This window comes from Ammodytes marinus (assembly GCF_949987685.1).
Source record: "Ammodytes marinus genome assembly, chromosome: 12".
NCBI lineage: Eukaryota > Metazoa > Chordata > Actinopteri > Uranoscopiformes > Ammodytidae > Ammodytes > Ammodytes marinus.
Window position 1 is genome coordinate 946,071 of NC_137216.1, and position 21,790 is coordinate 967,860.

Here is a 21,790-nt window from a genome sequence, read left to right on the forward strand (position 1 = left end):
ACTCCATCAACTCAGTATCCGTCTAGTCCAAAAAAACTCTGTCAGCTGCTGCTGCAGACGGTGTGCAGACGTGCTCGGAGAATCGGCATCGGCGCATCAACAGTCATTCAATGCAGCGGCAGTAATCATACAACCGAACGGTGTAGAAAGTCCCGTCAGTTAAAAATAGTGATCCAGATTTTAAATCCATGTTAAAATCGGAAGGATATAAAGCTAGTTAGCTTAAAAAAAGTAGCAAACATGTCAACTGTGATGTGTTCAGGCCGGCTCAGTAATATGATTGATGTGTTCAAATGCAACACAAAAAAAAAGAAATTTGAGATTTTGGCGAAACTTGTTTTCCCAGCAAGATAAAATAGATAGTAAAGATGGAATTATGACCTGTTTAATGTCCTATCTAGAGCTATGATCATATCAGCAATTAAAGCAATAATACAAGTTCTATTTCAACAAAATAATAGAAAATTATCAATTTTGATATCAATAAAGACTTGGATCGTTAAGGAGTCTTGAAAATGGTATCAATATCAATACAAATTAACTCTCCTGTCATCTGAGAGAAATTAAGATGATTTAATTTTTTTAACCGTTAGTATTTACCGGTTAAAAATATTATCGGTTGACTGGTTTACCATGGACATCCCTTATACTGTATAAATGTATATCATACATTGTATGTTTTTTTTTGTGTTATCCCAGTTAAGTTTATTATTAATTTTTTATCATTTAATATTACTTTTAATAGTTCCGGGACGTTGGAGCAATAACCTGGTGTTTTGACACTTCAGTGTGCACTGTGAATTTGAAGTAATGTTCAGTTTTTGAATAAAGATGCAGCATTTACAAATGTTTATTTTTTTTATCCGATTCATCGATTAATCGAAAAAATAATCGACCGATTAATCGATTATTGAAATAATCGTTAGTTGCAGCCCTAAACAATTCATCGTTACCTCTTATGGCCTACAGTTCAAAGTTCATGTTTAACTGAATAAACAGTTTGTAAACACAAGTACATCTTGTTGAACATTATTTATTTTCATCACCAATTATCATAGTAGAACAGCTTCCTCAAGCAGTTTGTGATGCATGTTGGAAACAGGAGATGAGCCCCTGGTCTGATGCGCCACCTGGCTTGAGAAACACGTTCTCAAAGACTTACTTTGAGTCATTATTTAGGAGCACACACATATTATGAATGAATTCAAATGAGCCATTTTAATCTAGATTAATCTAGATTAATTTCAAAATTAATCTAGATTAATCTAGATTAAAAAAAATTAATCTATGCCCACCTCTAAAAGAAATACAACTCAACTCTAACCATTTTAAGACATAGAATGGCAGTAATTGATAATGAATGAATTAAGCAAATCAACATTAATGCCAGTAAATAAATCTGTGAATGAACATACGAATATCTCATAAACACGACAAACGATACCCTCCCAACATCCAGGCATAACTGGTATACAGCAGAGATATAGAATGGTCCATGTGCTGGAGTGGTAGCCCTCACTCCCCAGTGAAGGTAGGGTTGGTCACAGTAGTGGTGGCGTTCTGGAACAATGGGTTATCAGCCTGCCAACAGAGAAAACCCAATGATACTTTTATGTTTATCTTTTATTATCTTTGCTTGAAGTCGCAAAAGTCAAACCGAACAAGCAAATTACCCACACACAAACGTTTCCACTGATAGCTCTCTGACAGCCTCTTGTGTGCTGGGCATGAGTTCATCTCCACAATGTATGAGAAGGACTGTAGGCTACACATTAAGTATTGAGATCAACTTGATTGTAGGGCTGTCCCGAAAACCATTTTACAGGATCGAATACTCTTTGGTTTTCCGAGCAAGTATTTGAATATTTGTTCTAGAAAAACAGACCATCAAAAAACACATTTAACACAGCTAGCCTCTGTGCCATCGTAACCTATAGAGTTTTTCAATTAATCCCGTAACATGCATCTTTTTCGGGGACTTATAAATTCATACAAGATCCAATAATGATATTCTTTTGTGTTCATATAATATATCCAGTATTGACTGGGTATTCCCATGATTCAAGCCATGCGGTTACCGTTGACGGGCAATAGCAGCGCTGCATAGCGAACAAAGCCTAAACAAAAAGCTTAGCTAAGCTCTCGTTAGCATTTCACCAAGCATTACTTTTCCTTCCGAGATTGCGCTAATGTTGTGTTATAGTGTTAAGGGGAACAAATATATATTTGACACATATTCCATAGTTGTCCCTTTAGGATGAGTACAACTTTTTAGCCATGAATCTTTTATTTTATTTCTTAGCCCACTGACCATTGCAGCAGCAGTTTTGATGTAAATGTCTCTCCCCCATGTATCACTATAGCCTTGCATCACAGTAGCACACCACACTGACTACTGATTGCCCACTCACTGTTTTGAACGGCCATCAAAGCCTTTAAAACATGCAAGGCCAGACAAGGCAGTGCAGGTTTATTTATATGGCACAGTTCAGACACAAGGCCATTCAAAGTGCTTTACAGGGGCAAGTTTACAAACAAAACAAAACAACAACAAACATTTAAAAGCAATTGAATAGAATTGCTGATTGCTGATTTTCCTCCTGTATAAAAAACTGTTTTGGATGCTTGCACTAATTTTCCTCCTGCAGGTATGCTTTTCAATTATTTCTCCTTTGAACAATCGTGTTCATGCAACTTGGCATTTTGTTAGGAACTACATTTTGGCTGGTTTGGTCTGTTGACAGTGGGATATATTGTGTTTTATCTTTGCTTGAAGTCGCAAAAGTCAAACCGAACAAGCAAATTACCCACACACCAACGTTTCCACTGATAGCTCTCTGACAGCCTCTTGTGTGCTGGGCATGAGTTCATCTCCACAATGTATGAGAAGGACAGTGGAAATATGCTAACCTAATTTTATTCCGAAACGTGTTTCTTTTATGCTTCTTTTTACTGTTTCCCACCTTCTGCGCATTCCTTAATACTAACACAACTAATTTTAACACAACTAACTTTGCAATATTTTATTGTATTCTACGATGCTCACTTTGAAAACACATACTCAACATTTTGCTACAACCTTGTTGATGTTTAACCACAGGTAACATTGTAGGCTTTGCAGGTACTTTCGGTAAGTAATTATGGTTATGTTTCCCTTGATGACTGACTGCAAACAAAAGGTAAGCAAACATTGTTTATTTCACTAAGACAACATTGTTGTTTCTTTTGGCTTTGACATACTTTGAAGTATACTCTACTTTCCCTATTTGAGCTCGGTTATATGCCCTGACATATTCCTTCAACTTTTCTACGCCAGACATTAATAGGGCCTGTATAGGAATGTTATTTTCGTTTGAATCACCTTTTCTGAGTCGAGCCGACTAATCACTTTACATCTCTTTGACACTCAGCTAGATGATAATGCCTCCTGGCCCCCACCTGTGTCTCTCTTAACTTTGCAAATCACACAAATAACTGGCCATGCCACTGACGGCCCACTTATTGGCCCTCATTTATCAAACTTGCGTGGAAACTGGTGCAGATTCTGGCGCAAATACCTCCCTACGCCAGGTATCGCGTGGGATTTATCAAACAGTCGTTTCTCGCCAATCTCAGCGTACGCCAGGCCATTATTGATAAATGCGGCGGCTGAAAACGATGGTATCACGCCCCTATATTTTCTCAGTTTAGCGGCCTCGCCCAGAGGTTTTACGACATGGATATGCGCATTACGGCACAGAAGAGGAACTTCTCTGAAGTACAAATTGACAGAATAACAGCGAAAGTAGAAAAAAAATTGTTTAATTTCGGAGCATTACAAGCGGCATCAAAGAACGACAGAAGGCAGCAGTTATGAAGGAAATAACTGCTGCGGTCAACAGCGTTGGTGTTGACAAACGATCTCCAGCTGAGGATGTTGCATTTTAGGTTTACATCAGTCGGCTACTATCGCTCAAATGCTATAAAACAGCATACAATTATATGTCGCCATTTCTTTACATAGATGAAGAAAAAGTGGTCTGACTCAAAAATCGCCACTAAAAAAAGCGTGTTGCTGTTCTGAAATGCAACCAACTGAGGGTGCGGGCATAATATACAAAAATATAAACGCAACACTTTTGTTTTTGCTCCCATTTTTCATGAGATGGACTTAAAGATCTAAAATTCATTCCAGATACACAATATTACCATTTCTCTCAAACATTGTTCACAAATCTGTCTAAATGTGTGATAGTGAGCACTTCTGCTTTGCTGAGATAATCCATCCCACCTCACAGGTGTGCCACATCAAGATGCTGATCTGACATCATGATTAGTGCACAGGTGTGCCTTAGACTGTCCACAATAAAAGGCCACCCTGAAATGTGCAGTTTTGTCTCACAGCAAAATGCCATAGAGCATTGAGGGAGCGTGCAATTGGCATGCTGACAGCAGGAATGTCAACCAGATCTGTTGCTCGTGCATTGAATGTTCATTTCTCCACCATAAGCCGTCTTCAAAGGCGTTTCAGAGAATATGGCAGTACATCCAACCGGCCTCACAACCGCAGACCACGTGTAACCACACCAGCCCAGGACCTCCACATCCAGCAGGTTCACCTCCAAGATCGTCTGAGACCAGCCACTGAGACAGCTGCTGAAACAATTGGTTTGCATAACCAAACAATTTCTGCACAAACTGTCAGAAACCGTCTCAGGGAAGCTCAACTGCATGCTCGTCGTCCTCATCGGGGTCTTGACCTCACTCCAGCTCGTCGCCGTAACAGACTTGAGTGGGCAAATGCTCACATTCGATGGCGTCTGGCACGTTGGAGAGGTGTTCTCTTCACGGATGAATATCGGTTTACATTGTTCAGGGCAGATGGCAGACAGCGTGTGTGGCGTCGTGTGGGTGAGCGCTTTGCTGATGTCAATGTTGTGGATCGAGTGGCCCATGGTATGGGCAGGCATCTGTTATGGACGAAGAACACAGGTGCATTTTATTGATGGCATTTTGAATGCACAGAGATACCGTGATGAGATCCTGAGGCCCATTGTTGTGCCATACATCCATGAACATCACCTCACATTTCAGCAAGATAATGCACGGCCCCATGTTGCAAGGATCTGTACACAATTCTTGGAAGCTGAAAATGTCCCAGTTCTTGCATGGCCAGCATACTCACCGGACATGTCACCCATTGAGCATGTTTGGGATGTGCTTGACCGGCGTATACGACAGCGTGCACCACTTCCCACTAATATCCAGCAACTTCGCACAGCCATTCAAGAGGGGTGGACCAACATTCCATAGGCCACAATTGACAATCTGATTGACTCTATGCAAAGAAGATGTGTTGCACTGCATGAGGCAAATGGTGGTCACACCAGATACTGACTGGTTCTGAGTCCCCAGACCCCCAATAAAGCAAAAAAATGCACATTTCAGAGTGGCCTTTTATTGTGGACAGTCTAAGGCACACCTGTGCACTAATCATGATGTCAGATCAGCATCTTGATGTGGCACACCTGTGAGGTGGGATGGATTATCTCAGCAAAGCAGAAGTGCTCACTATCACACATTTAGACAGATTTGTGAACAATGTTTGAGATAAATGGTAATATTGTGTATCTGGAATGAATTTTAGATCTTTAAGTCCATCTCATGAAAAATGGGAGCAAAAACAAAAGTGTTGCGTTTATATATTTTTTGAGTGTAAGTGGTAGAGGAGAAACAGACGCACCAACTGTCCGGTAATGGTCCCCATAAAATAAATACAGGTCTGCAGAGATTTGAATGATTAGAATGTATTGGCCCTTTTAGATAGCACTACTCAAAAGGGTTTTAAAAACTAAAAATAACACATTTTGCGTTTTACTGTATGACAGCACGAGTGGTCAGCCCGGCCGTCAGCTGCACAAGCCGACCCGGCAACGATCAGCTGTGAGAGCGCCCACTGTCCTGTTCCACCAGCAGATCAGAAAAACAAGCCGAAACGTGCCGGTTAACGGTGGAAATAAATCGCTCGCTTAAGCGATCAATGACACATTAAAAGAGGAACTAACATCTAAAAAGTGCGTCAAATAAATAAAATGTTAAGTTGAATGTTGTGCCGTGTATTTTTTATCATAAAGAGCAGTGTAGGCCTACTACATATTTAATACTTAGGCTAACATTTTGAATGAATGCAGCCCCAGTGCCTCAGTGTCCCCCCAGCTGCTCCAAGTCGAAGATAACTGCCCTTACGCAGTCCCATGCAGCGCTCCTATGTGGCCGGTGTGCGCACTATTGAATCAGCTCTCCTACTCAGTTGCACACCATAAGCTGCACAATTTTAAGTGATTAATATCTTTATTTCGGTCTGAGCAAACACTGCATTTGTATTACCTTCTAATAATTGTCCAACAAAGTAATCGGCTACCCGGCACAGCCTGCAATGCGAGTCCATGCTGTTTACAAAGTTGCGTACACGAGCTGAGAGCTGCCGTGGGATTTGAGCATATCCTACGCTCAAGTCCATATTGATAAATGCCGAGATTTGCGTGGAAATGTACGTACACCCATTTTTCTGGTCTACGCACGGTTGATAAATGAGGGCCATTGTATGGACAGTCACTACAATGCTTTCATTTGCATCACTGCCTTGCCCCCTTTAAGAAGACCGGTTTTAAATGGTAATGCTTGCAAAACTAAGACCCTCCCTATTGTGCTTTTTCATTTCAGATGAAAAACCCCAGCAACACAAACCCTGATCTGAAGGAAGTGCTGGATCGACTGTGGCAGTCTGTCACCTCTTGCCCGGTGCAACCAGCTTCTATCTGCAAAAACCAGAGCCATAACTGAGAAGCCATCAGCCCACGAGCCATGGCTGGACAACACCAGCAGAAAACCAGAAACAACAATGACTGATGGACTGTGAATTTCGCCGTAACCCACCACAGAGTTCAATGTCAGGTTTCACCATGTGAATCGCTGCTTTGCTCGTGCAAGGCTTTTGTGTTTGGATCAGTATTGGACGAGTGTTTTAACTGTATGCCGATTGCTCCCACACCGGACTCTACACGCACCTTACAGAACTGCTTCTGCAGTGAGCTCACGAACAGACGTGAACTCGCATACACGGTTACGTTTCTCTTTACTCCCGTTTACAAACGCGCAACTCTTAAACAAATATTTCGTCAGTAGTTCGTCAATATTTGGTAACTGAACATGATTTATTTTGCCATTTCGGTGGCCGAATTTTCGGTGAATCCCTAAAATATATAGGGCTATGCTTTCAACTATTGTTACAGTACAACAATTTGCGTAAACAGTGAAACAAAGCCTGAAAGGTGCATGAAAATACATAAATAAATAAATGAGCATAACAATCTTGTGGCAGTTCAAATGTATGTAGGTCTTTCACCAAATCATAAAGTATCCGTTTGGAGGGGGCCCGAAAAAATGCGCTATGCCTAGTGTAATCTTTCCACTTAATCCGGGCCTGCTCACAGATCATCTGTCACTTTAACATTTTAAGGTTGCTATGCTATTGTTTTACTTTCACATTAATTTGGTCCCATATATATTTTCTACATTTTGATTTGAGTTTTACCTTTTTCTCAGGGTTTCTGTTTAGGCCTACAAAAAAAGTGTGGAGTGTAATGGCAAATATTGCATATGATATATCTCCGGACTCAAATGATAGAATGCTTATATCGGCAATAAGAAACATTGCAAACTTTTGCAGTTTTTAACAGTGTCTGCTTTTAGAAACATTCAAATTCCCCCCTCTCCACGTACCGTGTGTATTCCACACCTACAGCCAGCCTATTATCTACAGCCAGCCTATTGTCTTCAGACTGTCTAATTTTGGATAATTAGCATGATGCAGCAGTTTAGGGCTGACATCGTGCTAAATGTATAGACTCAAAGTGTAGCATACTAAAGCACTAAAACATGTGTCAAATGTTTTCAAACGTGTCTATACCTGTTCAGACACAATAATCAAAAAATCGTGATCATGGAAATTTTACTATGAAAGGCAAAACACTGTTTTTTTTAGCTTAAATGTGCTTATATCTTATTCCATGTGTCTCACTTCTTTACAGGTTGAGTCAAATGGATGGCTCTTCTTAAATATGTGGTCACATTTCCAATTTCTTCTATGGTTTTCTAGAAACAAGGGGTGGCACTACTTCCCCACTGGCACAACTCCCCCCACACTTTGTTTATGTACTGCTCCTGAGACTTTACCCAAAAGGGGGAAAAAATAAACATTCAATCCAACGATTCGACAAATGTTGCGATTATTTTATAAGAAGTTTAATTAAAAAAATTGCATTCAAAACAATTGTCTTACCTCTGCCCATTTGGATTTTTTCTTTTCATTTTCAAATTTCCTGAACTCCTTCAGATCCTTCATGTAGATGAATAACTTGATCAGCATCAGCAACAGGATGCCGATGAGAGCCACTGACGCAATAGAACCTGCAATAATAGCTGTGACGCTGGGTGGTTCTGGACAGTCTGTAGGAAGAGGGATGAATTGGTGAAGTTGATAGCTTGGTCAAAGCAACTAATGTCAACATTGTAATGGGCAGTAGGCCTAGAGGAAAGGTCAGAGGATAACTTAAGTCCTTTAGGGACCATGAATGTGGAAGAAAATTGTCATGGCAATTTTATTCCACATACTATGTCGGAATGAATTATCGAGTCTTCCTGGAGTTGTGGCACGCGCCCGTAAACTCAGTCATGTTTGTTTTTTATTCAATAATCACAATCGTGTTTGCAGTTTATAACGTGATCAGGTATTTCATTATATGATAAGGGCATATACTTGTTTATACAGTCCCCTCCATAAGTATCGGAACAGTGAGGCCAATTCCTTTATTTTTGCTGTAGACTGGAAACATTTGGGTTTGACACCAAAAGATGAATATGAGACAATAGCTCAACATTTCAGCTTTCATTTCCAGGTATTCACATCTGGATCTGATACACAACTGAGAACATATAATTTTTTGAAAAGGAACACCACATTTTTAGGCAAGCAAAAGTATTGGAACAGATAGACTTTAAATAAATTAAAGTGAATAAACCATAATATTTTGTCGCAAATACTTTGCTTGCAATAACTGCATCAAGCCTGTGATCCATTGACATCACAAAACGTTTGCATTCTTCTTTTGTGATGCTTTTCCAGGCTTTCACCGCAGCCTCATTCAGTTGCTGCTTGTTTTGGGGGGTTACTTCCATCGGTCTCCTCTTTAGCAGGTAAAATGCATGCTCTATAGCGTTTAAGTCTGGAGATTGACTTGGCTAGTCTAAAACCTTCCATTTCTTGCCCCTGATGAACTCCTTTGTTGTTTTAGCAGTTTTTTTGGATCATTATCCAGTGTTTCCCGCAGGATTTTTTTCAGCAGCGATGCTGTGGTCCCCGAACCCTGTAGGGGGGTCCGGGGGCATGCCCCCCCGGCCGATTTTTTTTTGTACCCTGTACATTGGAATCCATGAATCTGGTGCACTTTGAGAGGAGAATATACACTTAAATCCTATTCACACAGTCCTGTGTATTACTGTAGATAGGATTATTGGTGTTGTAACTTTGCCTTTTGTGTCTTCATTTACAGATTTTGACATTTTTGTATAGAAATTCATATTTAAACAAAAAATGCCACAACGCAAAAATAATTTGCACAATTTATTTACAGATGTTTGCCTAATGCTTAAACACAAAAAGTGGTTGCTAGCAAAGCATCACAACCTCTAACTTTGGTGACCATGCCCAAAACACAAGCACCAACCCTACTTTGCACTGTGTTTGAAATTCTCCAACACACTTCTTTCAAAACACTACACACTGTTTTTTACACAAGACACATTGTTCAAAAATGAAATCTCCTGCAATCATGGGCAAAACACCTCTCAGGATCTACCACTGCACCATCTCTCTCTTGTTCTCCTTGCTTCTCTGTCACTTCTCTTTCCTCCCTTACTTGGTCTACCTGTATTTTCTGTAATAAACTTGAGCACTTAAACAACAAGTAAGAAATGCTAGAAATCTTATTTGTTTCCTTCAAATTACCCTATATACATGTATTTGTAATGTTCAAATAATATCACCTAGCATTATGCATTCAAATCCGAATGAAAATTCTCATTAGCTTGAAAGTTTGCTTCCCTAATTTGCTTTACTCCATTGTCCCCGTCTGCCTTTCTTTTTCACCCAGCTTTTTAGACTCATCTGCAAATGTAATATATATTATTTAACTATGTATATATACATTGTGCACAGTGCATCCCTTAAGAGCTTGTACCAGCCTTTTAACCTCTGAGCCCTAAGCCATTTTTGAAAAGTTTTGGTTTGCCTGGATTTATTCTCTTTTTAAGATTGCATTCATCACCCCTATAATGCATAGCTGTCAAGCTATCATTTATTTGGGCCACAACCTGGACTATAAGAATATGTGTGCTGCAGTGATGTCGTTTGAATGTAGGAAATTAATTTAAAAAAATTAGACAGTAAAAAAGCTAAAAATATCTCACAATTATTTATTGATATAACACAAAAAGGAACATTGATTAAGCTTGTTATTGCTTAAACCACTTCTTCTTAGTCTTGGGAGTCAAAAAGTGATGAGAAAATTCTAAAATAAATATAAATTAAACATAATAGAAACTATTCATAATCTTTTAAAAAGTCCATAGGCTTTTTCCCTGCATTTATGCTAATGACCACATACTTACAGGCGATTAGCATAAATCCCTAACTCTCTCTCTCTCTCTCTCTCTCTCTCTCTCTCTCTCTCTCTCTCTCTCTCTCTCTCTCTCTCTCTCTCTCAAAAAGGCCTCAAAGTTATAGGTTACAGTGTTTAATACTGGGTGTAAGATTGCTGTTCTAAGTTATAGTTTTATGCATGTTTTAACGGCTGCGATTCGTGGGTCGCAATAACAGCTGTTCCAACGTCTCATCAGGAGCGGAGTTAAACCCTTTATTCTTTTCCCGCGATCTGTGTGCTGCTGTGTCTGTGAAAGAGAAGAAAATAAAGAGCGGATAAACCCAACTCCTCCTCTCCTAGTCTCATGCTTATAATCTGACGTTTTTGGCCATGAGTGGTGTTCTGGCCGACACCTCTGAAGTGAAACCAGTGATACAAGCAAATCAGCGCGGTAAGCTACATACACCAGTTTCCTCCGCTACACTTCGCTCTTCCGCTTCACTCGCTGCTGGAATCAATGTAACTTTGCAACCGTGTAGGCTACTACTGCCAACAACTGCCACACTCGCTGTTAGGTGATTCTTCTTCTTAGATGTTGGCTACGTGATGATGTGCCGCGTGCTGCGCAATTTACGTTACGCGCTGCCCATTTTCTAAAAGGAGCTACGTACAAAAAAAAAAATAGAAAATGCGGAGGAGAAGGATTTTTATTAGGGCTGTCAAATTAACACGTTAATTTCGATTAATTAATCACAGAAAAATTAACGCGATTAAAAAAATGAACGCAGATTAATCGCACCTCTATAGTGCCCTTTGACCCGGTGCAAAAGAGTTGAGACGATAGCGGAGCTGTACCTGTAGCTTGCGCACACGGCCCGCACGGGATTAAAGAGTAAAGAAAGAAGCATAGAGAGGGCTCTATGGATGTGTAATGGGCTGCTCCGGGCACATAAACATGAAGGTAGGAATACGTCTTATGTTATTCTCCGCAGTGTCTACTCTGTGCTTTATTGATTTAGTGGGTGCTCACTTTTGTTTGCAAGCTGCGATCGACACCCGCCCCCTCTCACTCTTCCTAGCATATGCCTGTCTTTTTTCCTCCTTCATGTGTGTGTGTGTGTGTGTGTGTGTGTGTGTGTGTGTGTGTGTCAATATTTTTGGCTGTGAGTAGGACGGTGAATGAGTCGGTATAGGCTATGCGCACCGCAACTGTGGCAGTGCAGCGTTGTCTGTTGGGGGAGATAGACAGTCGTAATTTAGCCTGCTTGTTTTTTTTAGAGGAGACAGAAGTTATGAGAGACGGGGAGAGCGAGAGAGAGCGAGAGAGACAGACAGACGAACGGTAGCCTATAGGCCTACAGTTGTTTATAAACAGGTATAAAAGTGTCATATAAGTATGCGATTAATTTAGATCAATTAATCACAGAGCCTGTAATTAATTAGATTAATTTTTTTAATCGCTTGACAGCCCTAATTTTTATAGAAGCGGCGCACGTTCACTCCGCCGCTGCGGAGTGAACGTGCGGGAAACACTGATTATCTTGCTTCATGATGGAGCATCTTCCAATCAGTTTTGTTGCATCTTTCTTTAAATTGGCAGACCGAATGTTTCTGTAGACTTCTAAGTTCATTTTGCTGTTGCCATCATGTGTTACTGTGTTGATGTCAAGATGAACCTTTACCAAAGTGATGGAAAGGCTAAAGTTTGGAGAAAGAAAGGATCTACTTATGACCCCAAGCATACAAGCTCATCTGTGAGAAACGGTGGAGGCAATGTCATGGCTTGGGCTTGCATGGCATCTTCTCGGATGGGCTCATTATTCTTCATAGATGATGTAACACATGATGGCAACAGCTAAATGAACTCAGAAGTTTACAGAAACATTTTGTCTGACAATTTAAGGAAAGATACAACCAAACTGATTGGAAGATCCTCCATCAGGCAGCAAGATAATGACCCAAAACACAACAAAGTAGTTAATCAGGGGCAAGAAGTGAAAGGTTTTAGACTGGCTAAGTCAATCTCCAGACTTAAACGCTATAGAGCATGCATTTTACCTGCTAAAGAGGAGACTTAAGAGAGTAACCCCCTAACACAAACAGCAACTGAATGAGGCTGCGGTGAAAGCCTGGAAAAGCATCACAAAAGAAGAATGCAAAAGTTTGGTGATGTCAATGGGTCACAGGCTTGATGCGGTTATTGCAAGCAAAGGATTTGCGACAAAATAGTATGTTTTATTCACTTTAATTTATTTAAAGTCTATCTGTTCCAATACTTCTGCTCGCCTAAAAATGTGGTGTTGCGACCAATACGATTGTGCGCGAACCGAAAGTCGGACTGGGTGTGCGACCAGACCAAATGCAGTAATAAAAACTATATAAAAAAGTGTTTCTTTGCACTGATGGTCTCGTTTGCTGTTAAAGGTAATTTATGATTATCAGAGGAAACATTAGGCTTTTTAAAGGTGCTGTAAGCAGAATGGTTCTTTTAGCTAACTTCCTGTCAGTTACTGCAGTTAGCAGTCCCCTCGCTCGTCCCTACGTCACCACATTAATGCACTGCAGTCTTCAAGCAGCAAGTTATCTAGCATTGTCTCAGATCCATAAGTGTGATAAACAAACATGATAAAAACCATCAAAAACAGACATTGGGAAGGATTTTTACCTGCTCCGCCATTGTAGGCGCATACACCCATCTGTTGCTCTGGCGTGCACCGGCAGTGAGACCATGGAGTGTATATACTATATATGACTGAGACGAGTGTCGGTTTGTAGCGGTCTCTCTTCTGATTGGATAAAAATTTCGGGATACTACAATAAGTTTATTCACCAATTACATGCAAAGCAGCTGACTGAGAGATCGGCTTTATGAAACGCGCACATTATGTAAGTGATCACTGTATGAATAAAGAGCGATTTTACACTTATATTAACATAAATAAACCGCTTACTTCACCTTTAAAAGATATTTAAATGTTACTCGTAGCTGCTTTAATTAATCTAAAAAGGAATCTAGTTGAAGTCTTTCAATAAAGATCCCCTGTCTTTGAGTTTTTAGTCACAGACAGATTTATCAGAGAGTTATGACTTCAGGTGTGGGTTGATTTTCTTTAGATGTGAGAGGGTGTCAGACTTTAGTCTTTTCAAAGTCTTTTAAGAGACATTTCAGTCTGGACCAAAGTGTTTGACCATCCGACAAACTAGCAGCTAAGTTTGCCATACATAGAGCCACATTGCTACCAGGGATACAAACGTCAGCAAACATACACACATTTGCTGTATTATCTATAGTTTATCATTTTGGATTTATCTTAGCTTCAGGATGAGTTCTTATAACTTTATTTAGTACTGAAATTATTCTTAAAGGTTCAACATTTTATTGCTAGCTTTTTACCTTACTCCCTAGCTTATGAAAAGGCAACAGAAACCATCCCTTAAGGCTCATTTATGCTCCAATTCCGTGCGTAAATAGAGACGTACATTTACAACGTTATATCCGTCACTGCCCTCATACTTCCATGCGTCCTTTATGTTGGAATCGACATTACGCAAATCAACCATTAGCGGGCAGCAGCGCCACTCAGAGTCAAATGTTACTCAAATAGGAAGAAGAAGAGTCAAACAGTGAATTAACTGGAATAAATATTTTATAATAGGTCCATGGAAGAAACAGCTTTACGATATAGGCCTACTACCGTAGCGATGTAAGAGGCTAAACTAGAGGCTGTATTATAGACAGCGGGGGTCTGTGAGGACATTAATCACAACATGTCAAATTAACTAGTCTCGCACGGACCTCCGGCACATTGCCTGCCGTCTAGCTGACATTCTTCCCCGTGCGATCCCCGCTCATGCTGCTCTGTTGTAGTTGTATGTCCCACATACAGTCCCCTCCATAAGTATCGGAACAGTGAGGCCAATTCCTTTATTTTTGCTGTAGACTGGAAACATTTGGGTTTGACACCAAAAGATGAATATGAGACAATAGATCAACATTTCAGCTTTAATTTCCAGGTATTCACATCTGGATCCGATACACAACTGAGAAGATAGCATTATTTGTAAAGGAACACCACATTTTTAGGCGAGCAGAAGTATTGGAACAGATAGACTTTAAATAAATTAAAGTGAATAAAACATACAATTTTGTCGCAAATCCTTTGCTTGCAATAACCGCATCAAACCTGTGACCCATTGACATCACCAAACTTTTGCATTCTTCTTTTGTGATGCTTTTCCAGGCTTTCACCGCAGCCTCATTCAGTTGCTGTTTGTGTTAGGGGGTTACTCTCTTAAGTCTCCTCTTTAGCAGGTAAAATGCATGCTCTATAGCGTTTAAGTCTGGAGATTGACTTAGCCAGTCTAAAACCTTTCACTTCTTGCCCCTGATTAACTACTTTGTTGTGTTTTGGGTCATTATCTTGCTGCATTATGAAGGATCTTCCAATCAGTTTGGTTGCATCTTTCCTTAAATTGTCAGACAAAATGTTTCTTTAAACTTCTGAGTTCATTTAGCTGTTGCCATCATGTGTTACATCATCAATGAAGAATAATGAGCCCATCCGAGAAGATGCCATGCAAGCCCAAGCCATGACATTGCCTCCACCGTTTCTCACAGATGAGCTTGTATGCTTGGGGTCATAATTAGATCCTTTCTTTCTCCAAACTTTAGCCTTTCCATCACTTTGGTAAAGGTTCATCTTGACAACAACACAGTAACACATGATGGCAACAGCAAAATGAACTTAGAAGTCTACAGAAACATTCGGTCTGCCAATTTAAAGAAAGATGCAACAAAACTGATTGGAAGATGCTCCATCATGAAGCAAGATAATGATCCAAAAAAACTGCTAAAACAACAAAGGAGTTCATCAGGGGCAAGAAATGGAAGGTTTTAGACTAGCCAAGTCAATCTCCAGACTTAAACGCTATAGTTAAGTTAAGTTATCTTTATTTGTCAGTTGTACACGAGGCACATTGAAATTTGTCTTTTCGCATATCCCCTCTCAAGTTACCACACTTCGGAGGGGGTCAGAGCGCAGGGTCAGCCGCAGTACAGCGCCCCTGGAGCAGTTTTGGGGTTAAGTGTCTTGCTCAAGGACACAATGGTAGAGATGGTGGGCACCGTAGACGCAATACCAGCCTCTGCTAGTTTTACAACTAACACCCTCCTGTCCGGTGCCGGGGATCGAACCAGCGACCTCATGGTTACTGGTCGGCCACCTTTTCCTCTAGGCCATCCTACCACCCTACAGAGCATGCATTTTACCTGTTAAAGAGGAGACCGATGGTAGTAACCCCCCAAAACAAGCAGCAACTGAATGAGGCTGCAGTGAAAGCCTGGAAAAGCATCACAAAAGAAGAATGCAAACGTTTTGTGATGTCAATGGATCACAGGCTTGATGCAGTTATTGCAAGCAAAGTATTTGCGACAAAATATTATGGTTTATTCACTTTAATTTTTTTAAAGTCTATCTGTTCCAATACTTTTGCTTGCCTAAAAATGTGGTGTTCCTTTTCAAAAAATTATATGTTCTCAGTTGTGTATCAGATCCAGATGTGAATACCTGGAAATGAAAGCTGAAATGTTGAGCTATTGTCTCATATTCATCTTTTGGTGTCAAACCCAAATGTTTCCAGTCTACAGCAAAAATAAAGGAATTGGCCTCACTGTTCCAATACTTATGGAGGGGACTGTAGATAGATAAATGTGTATGTAATTCCGTACCAACTCACAAAAACCTCTCCTCAAAAGTTAAGACATTTTCTAAAGTATTATGTCTTTCGTTTGTGTTTGTAAACAAATGTACAGTAAGTGAAAGTGATCTGTTGGCTGTGCGCCCCGTGATCTTCGGTAGTAATGCTCCGTTCTGTCAGTTTGGTACGCATCCGCAAGCATGCAGGATACGTGCAGAAATACGGACGTAATGTACGCAGAGTACGGACAGAAGGCTCTGTCCGTATCCGTATGCGTATGTAACGTAGAGCATAAATGAGCCATTAAACAGCACCTGCATTTTTGATATAGAAATGTGCAAAGGTCGCTCTTCCAGGTTACCTTAGCTGGTAGCACCCAGCTAGGGTTATGTACCAGTTTACCCTGGTAGTCAAAGGTAGCGTTATCCTGCCTCTGCTGACAATCAAAATAAAAACTTCACAGCGTCACTAAATGCTCCTATGTGGTTATTGAGACTTGTTTATTTACCACATTATGTCGGGCTTTAGATTTTTACAATTTCTGTCATTTTAGAATCAAATACATAATGGAAGGAAACTAGGGTAATGTAATCCGACACCGTGGGGAAGTTAGTTTGAAGTTGAATATTCAACAAACATTCATCAGATACTCCTTTTGTCTCTTCAAACTAACTTCACTGTTTGCAAGTTTTTCTTTTGACTGTCAGTAGAGGCAGGCTAACGCCTCAAACACACTGGACGCAGAAGCGAACCGATTGCCTCGAAGCGCCTGTGAGCTGGGGCAGTTTCATTTGGTGCCCCTCTTGACAGATCACACCAGCCGATCGTTTAGGTGTCTGCTCTATTTTATCTGCGAGCCGCGAGCGAATTGGAGAGAAACCACATTAGAATCCCCATTAAACTGGATAAACAAACACGTTATTAAGGTTTATATGTGTTCATTGAATATAGGGAAAGAGCAGGGGCTCTCCTCCTCTCCTACAACTTGCACAGGGAGACGGTGAGAAAAATTAACTGATAAGAAATATCACAACTAGCACCCACGGGTGTACTGTGGACACACATGCACAGCAGTTACAAATACCTGTATATATTTCTATTTACTACATTGTATATTAATGAGGTTGTTACTAAGGGGCCACTCACACTAGGGCCGCGGCCCCGTGCCCAAGCTCATTTGCATACTAAAGTCTAGAACGTTTGGCTAGTGTGACCACGCCATCCGTATTCCAGCACGGAACATCCCCTTGGCCACGGCACAATTGGGAGAGGTGTGCCGTGGCCAAAGTACAGATGCTAATGAGATGACACGCGCACAAGCAAGCGCACAGGCGGCGTTCCTGACGTGAATTTATTAAGGATGCATAGTCCGTTAACGTCCGCTGCCTTACTAGTCGGCACCAGAATTGCCCACCACTTGAACTTGTAGCTTCATAAAATGTGTGAGAATTAACGTGTGTAGGCCTAGGTGTGGGCTAATAAAAGAGGGAGAGAGCTAAATAGGTGAGCGCAGAAAGCAAAGCAAAAAGGTTTTCGTGTTTACTCACGTTTGTCAGATGATTTTTTTTGTTTTTCCTCCCGTCAGCTGTCATAATACTGCCTTTACGCATGGCGGTGGAGACGAACCCAAAACAACACCGGGACTCCGCGGCCCGGTGATAAGGAAACAGTAGCCTACACTAAGGTTTAACAAGAAACTTTATAAAGACACTTAAAAAAACAATCTCTGCCCATACAAAAAGTTCTGACTTGGATTACTTGATGGAGCGATCGTATAAAACCATCCGGTACGTATGGTCTGATGACGGGCCGTTATATTAATAATAAACAGTGTGCTGCACAAATATGAGACTGTCCAGGCTACATTTATTCGTGCTGAATCTTCCTGCAGCACGGAACAGGCAAACTTGCCTAGTGTGAGTGCGCCCTAACACATGGACCTGGTAAAACCAGCGCTTTCAGAGCAGACAGGCGCGGGGAGATTTGCTCCATGAGTGGTCAACCAAAAGATCTTCGGCTCGCGCAGCTCGGCGCTTCGAGGCCAGTGTGTTTGAGGCATAATGCTTCCCTTGACTACAAGTGTTTGAGCTAAGGTAACCTGGATGAGAGTTTTTACCCATTGCTTCATCAAACATGCACACACTGAAGGGATGGTTTCTGTCGCCTTTTCTTGAGCCGGAGAGTGAGCCAAAAAGTTTAGAACTCAATTTTTTTAACTATTGCTTGAAATCTGTCACCTTGAAATATTTCCTGTTTTTCATCAGCAGCTTACCTCTGTGATTCAGAATCTCAGCTTTGTAGTTATCCTCTCCAATCAACTGGTCCAGCTTAAATTTGATCCAGCAGCCCTCTGAGTCCTTCTGCTGGCATTGCTTGCTTGATATGGTGAACTGGTCAACCATCTCAGAAAAAATGCTCTTGCTGCAAGCCACACTGCAGTTTTTTTTTAACGGACCTAAGTCGAAGCCGAGGCATTCAATGCAGTTCCTGAAAACAAAATGTATAGAAACAGTTAGCACTTACATCAGTTAGTTACTACTGGAAAGTAGTTTTTGTAGCCTAGATCAGTAGTTTAGAATGCTTACAATTTAATCTGGCAAGGGTCAGGGCATCCTAGGCATGTCTGGCAGCGTGGACGCTGGTATCCCTCCTTGCACTCACAGCGGTTACACTTGCAGCTACCTCTGCCGAAGCACACCGTGTTGTTTAAGGTTCGACACCCCTCCTCAGACACCTTACACTGACAGGCAGAGCCCTCGTAGCCTGGGAAGCATTCACATCTGCCACAGTTGCACTTACCGTTACCTACAAGTTGAGATAGATAGATAGAGAGAGAGAGAGAGAGAGAGAGAGAGAGAGAGAGAGAGAGAGAGAGAGAGAGAGAGAGAGAGAGAGAGAGAGGGAGGAAAACAATGTCAGTACTGGTCCTTATTACAGTAAGGCTGAAGGAGCCTCCTACTAAAAGACTGTGCTGTCTGGCCAGTATACTGTGTAGTGTCTGTCTGTCTGTCTGTTCAGTAGACTGTGTAGTGCCTGTCTGTCTGTCCAGTAGGCTGTGTAGTGTCTGTCTTTCTTAGTCACTGGTTCTGATGCTGCTGCACCAACAGATGGCTGCAAAGAAAACTGCACTTTCAACATCAGACTGGTAGAAGATATGAAACATGTTGCTGAACACATTGAAGGAGCTAAGCTTCCTCATGAAGTCCACTTTGTCCCCTCCTTCGTATATTTTCTTTTCTTTTGTTATATCTGTAATTCTGATGTTTTTAAATCATAGTGTTGTTTATTACTGTTGTTATTATATGTCTATTTCGGTTTGACATAATGTCAAACAAGTGATTGTCTGTTGTCTATATTGTATGTTTCGGACCCCAGGAAGACTAGCTCTCACTCCGGTGTGTTGCTAATGGGGATCCTAATAAATCAAATCAAATCAAATCAAGTCCTGTAGGCAGCCTCCATGTTATATCTCCAGTCCAGTCGGGGCAAGCTAGGGCAATCGCAATAACTGGTGTAAAGAAGAGCAAGGAATATGTTTTCCATATTTTTTATCAAGTTATAAAATACATTTAACCCATGTTTTAGGTCTTAAGGATACAGACTCTGTTTTGGAAAGAAATACTTTAATCTGTTAGACCATAATGGGAAAAGTCAGTTCTTTAGCTGTAACATTTTGCTGTTGCATTTGAAAATTACTGAAACCATACCTCCACATAATTTATTCTGGAACTTCTCACAGTGTTCATCATCACATTCACAGAAGTCCCCATGGTAACTGCTACCACTCTCTGTGATGTGGCACTGGCACCGCCCACAAACACAGTCTCCTCTGCCCTCACAGTCTGTGCCATTCTGCCTCTGACAGGAGGCGCGCATGGAACTCTCGTCTTTATTACCAATGGAACATTCGCAGAACTGACCAACAAAGCCTTCATTGCAGCTGGTAAGGAAGAGTAGAGAAAAATCAATATAACATAAAACAATATTAGCAGAGAAACGATCAACTGTAGCAAAACACAATAAAGCATCTTCATCCCTTTTCACCAACATCATTCTATGCATTTTATGATACAGGTTTTCTTTGATCCATTTGATAAGCCAAAACCCATTTTTTGAATAGATGTTTCCATATTTGTTTTCAGTTAGGCCTTATTTGAAGTGCTTTAAACTGTTTTAATACAGAAGTATATCAGAAGTTCAACTCCTTCACAATGTTTTTAAAACTGTAAAGAAAATATTTAATTCAATTGAAGTGGGGACAAGGGGCCTCGCACACAAAAACCTTGCGTCAACCGGGGTGAAACATGCGTAATAAATTTTCACTGCAAACTTGGTTATTTATAGAAAGATTCTTTGCGGAAAGGTGTGCGTATTTCCACGCCAACTTTCCACCATGCGTAGCAAGGTTTTCCTGACTCGGGGAATCAGCGACACTCAATGGCAAGACAACAAAATAAAGCTCAGTCATTAGAAAAACACAGATATACAGTCCCCTCCAAAATTATTGGAACAGTTAGGCCAATTCCTTTATTTTTGCTGTAGACTGGAAACATTTGGGTTTGACACCAAAATATGAATATGAGACAATAGATCAACATTTCAGCTTTCATTTCTAGGTATTCACATCTGGATCTGATACACAACTTAGAAGATAGCATTATTTGTAAAGGAACACCACATTTTGAGGTGAGCAAAAGTATTGGAACAGATAGACTTAAAATAAATTAAAGTGAATAAGACTTAATATTTTGTTGCAAAGCCTTCGCTTGCAACAACTGCATCAAGCCAAACTTTTGAATCCTCCTTTTTGATGCTTTTCCAGGCTTTCACCGCAGCCTTATTCAGTTGCTGTTTGTTTACTCTCTTCAGTCTCCTCTTTAGCAGGTAAAATGCATTCTCTATAGGGTTTAACACTGGAGATAGACTTGACCAGTCTAAAACCTTCCATTTCTTGACCCTGATTAACTCCTTTGTTGTTTTTGCAGTGTGTTTTGGGTCATTATCTTGCTGCATTATGAAGGATCTTCCAATCAGTTTGGTTGCATCTTTCTTTAAATTGGCAGACAAAATGTTTGTGTAAACTTCTGAGTTCATTTAGCTGTTGCCATCATGTGTTACATCATCAATGAATTAATGAGCCCATCCAAGAAGAAGCCATGCAAGCCCAAGCCATGACATTGCCTCCACCGTGTTTGACAGATGAGCCTGTATGTTTGGGATCATGAGCAGATTCTTTCTTTCTCCAAACTTTAGCCTTTCCATCACTTTGGTAAAGGTTCATCTTGACAACAACACAGTAACACATGATGGCAGCAGCAAAATGAACTTAGAAGTCTACAGAAACATTCTGTCTGCCAATTTAAAGAAAGATGCAACCAAACTGATTGGAAGATCCTTCATCATGCAGCAAGATA

At 40.7% G+C, this 21,790-nt stretch overlaps 1 protein-coding gene across 2 annotated transcripts in view; it reads right to left on the reverse strand.

Annotated features, from left to right (window-relative positions):
- Positions 1 to 1,184: 1,184 nt before the first annotated feature.
- The window catches only part of itgb2 (integrin, beta 2), a 50,483-nt gene continuing 29,877 nt past the window's right edge, over positions 1,185 to 21,790 (reverse strand). For both annotated transcript variants that reach the window (XM_080037814.1, XM_080037813.1), the window contains exons 12-16: positions 20,084 to 20,316; positions 18,962 to 19,181; positions 18,649 to 18,863; positions 8,321 to 8,487; positions 1,185 to 1,581 (exon numbers count right to left, since the gene is read on the reverse strand). In XM_080037814.1, coding sequence (XP_079893940.1) covers positions 1,516 to 1,581; positions 8,321 to 8,487; positions 18,649 to 18,863; positions 18,962 to 19,181; positions 20,084 to 20,316 — 901 coding nt within the window. In that variant the 3' untranslated portion in view covers positions 1,185 to 1,515. The remainder of the gene's footprint in view (positions 1,582 to 8,320; positions 8,488 to 18,648; positions 18,864 to 18,961; positions 19,182 to 20,083; positions 20,317 to 21,790) is intronic.